Consider the following 1,102-nt stretch of genomic DNA (forward strand, 5'->3'; position numbering starts at 1 on the left):
GGCCGTGGCCGACGAGCTTTTCACGCTCGTGCTGCCTGTCAACATCGCCGACTTTCTGCTGAGGCGCTGGCCCTTCGGGGAGCTCCTATGCAAGCTCGTCGTGGCCGTCGACCAGTACAACACCTTCTCCAGCCTCTATTTCCTCACGGTCATGAGCGCCGCCCGCTACCTGGTGGTGCTGGCCACCGCCGAGTCGCGCCGGGTGGCCGGCCGCACGTACGGCGCCGCGCGCGCGGTGAGCCTGGCCGTCTGGGGGGTCGCAACCCTGGTGGTGCTGCCCTTCGCGGTGTTCGCGCGGCTAGACGAGGAGCAGGGCCGGCGCCAGTGCGTGCTGGTCTTCCCGCAGCCCGAGGCCTTGTGGTGGCGCGCGAGCCGCCTGTACACGCTGGTGCTCGGCTTCGCCATCCCAGTGTCCACCATCTGCGTCCTCTACACCTCGCTACTGTGCCGGCTGCGCGCCATACGCCTCGACAGCCACGCCAAGGCCCTGGACCGCGCCAAGAAGCGGGTGACCGTCCTGGTGGTGGCCATCCTGGCCGTGTGCCTCCTCTGCTGGACGCCCTACCACCTGAGCACCGTGGTGGCGCTCACCACCGACCTCCCGCAGACGCCGCTGGTCATCGCCGTGTCCTACTTCATCACCAGCCTGAGCTACGCCAACAGCTGCCTCAACCCTTTCCTCTACGCCTTCCTGGACGACAGCTTCCGCCGGAGCCTCCGCCAGCTGCTGGCGTGCCGCACCACCTCCTGAGCCCGATAACAAGGAGCCGGCGTTCGGGGTCGCTCAGGGTGGTTCCCGACCCGCGGCGCTCCCGAAACCCCTCTCCCAGCTTGCTAGAGATGCGGATTCTTGGGCCTGTCCCGGGACCTCCGACCTCGGAAGCTCTGTGGCTGCGCGCGCAATTTGAATTTGTCGAGGCCTCAGGGTGCTGCGGGAGCGCGCGGAGCTTGGGGACCGCTGTGGCTGACAGCGCACAGACGGCTGCCTAATGCCAAAGGGCACCGAGGCAACACCGAAGCAACCCCTGAGCTTGACACGGGAGGGGAGGAAGGGGGTCGTGATGCTGAGACCCACTTTCCGTTCCCCTCTAGCCTCCCGCCC

At 67.7% G+C, this 1,102-nt stretch overlaps 1 protein-coding gene across 1 annotated transcript; it reads left to right on the plus strand.

The window, feature by feature from the left end:
* Position 1: 1 nt before the first annotated feature.
* Positions 2–751, plus strand: NPBWR1 (neuropeptides B/W receptor 1; the record flags this gene model as incomplete). Its single annotated transcript, XM_010839015.1, has 1 exon — positions 2–751. A coding segment is annotated over one exon (750 nt), but the record flags the coding sequence as incomplete, so codon positions are not given.
* Positions 752–1,102: the final 351 nt, after the last annotated feature.

The sequence above is a fragment of the Bison bison genome, unplaced genomic scaffold (genome assembly GCF_000754665.1).
Source record: "Bison bison bison isolate TAMUID 2011002044 unplaced genomic scaffold, Bison_UMD1.0 scf7180017864108, whole genome shotgun sequence".
Classification (NCBI taxonomy): domain Eukaryota; kingdom Metazoa; phylum Chordata; class Mammalia; order Artiodactyla; family Bovidae; genus Bison; species Bison bison.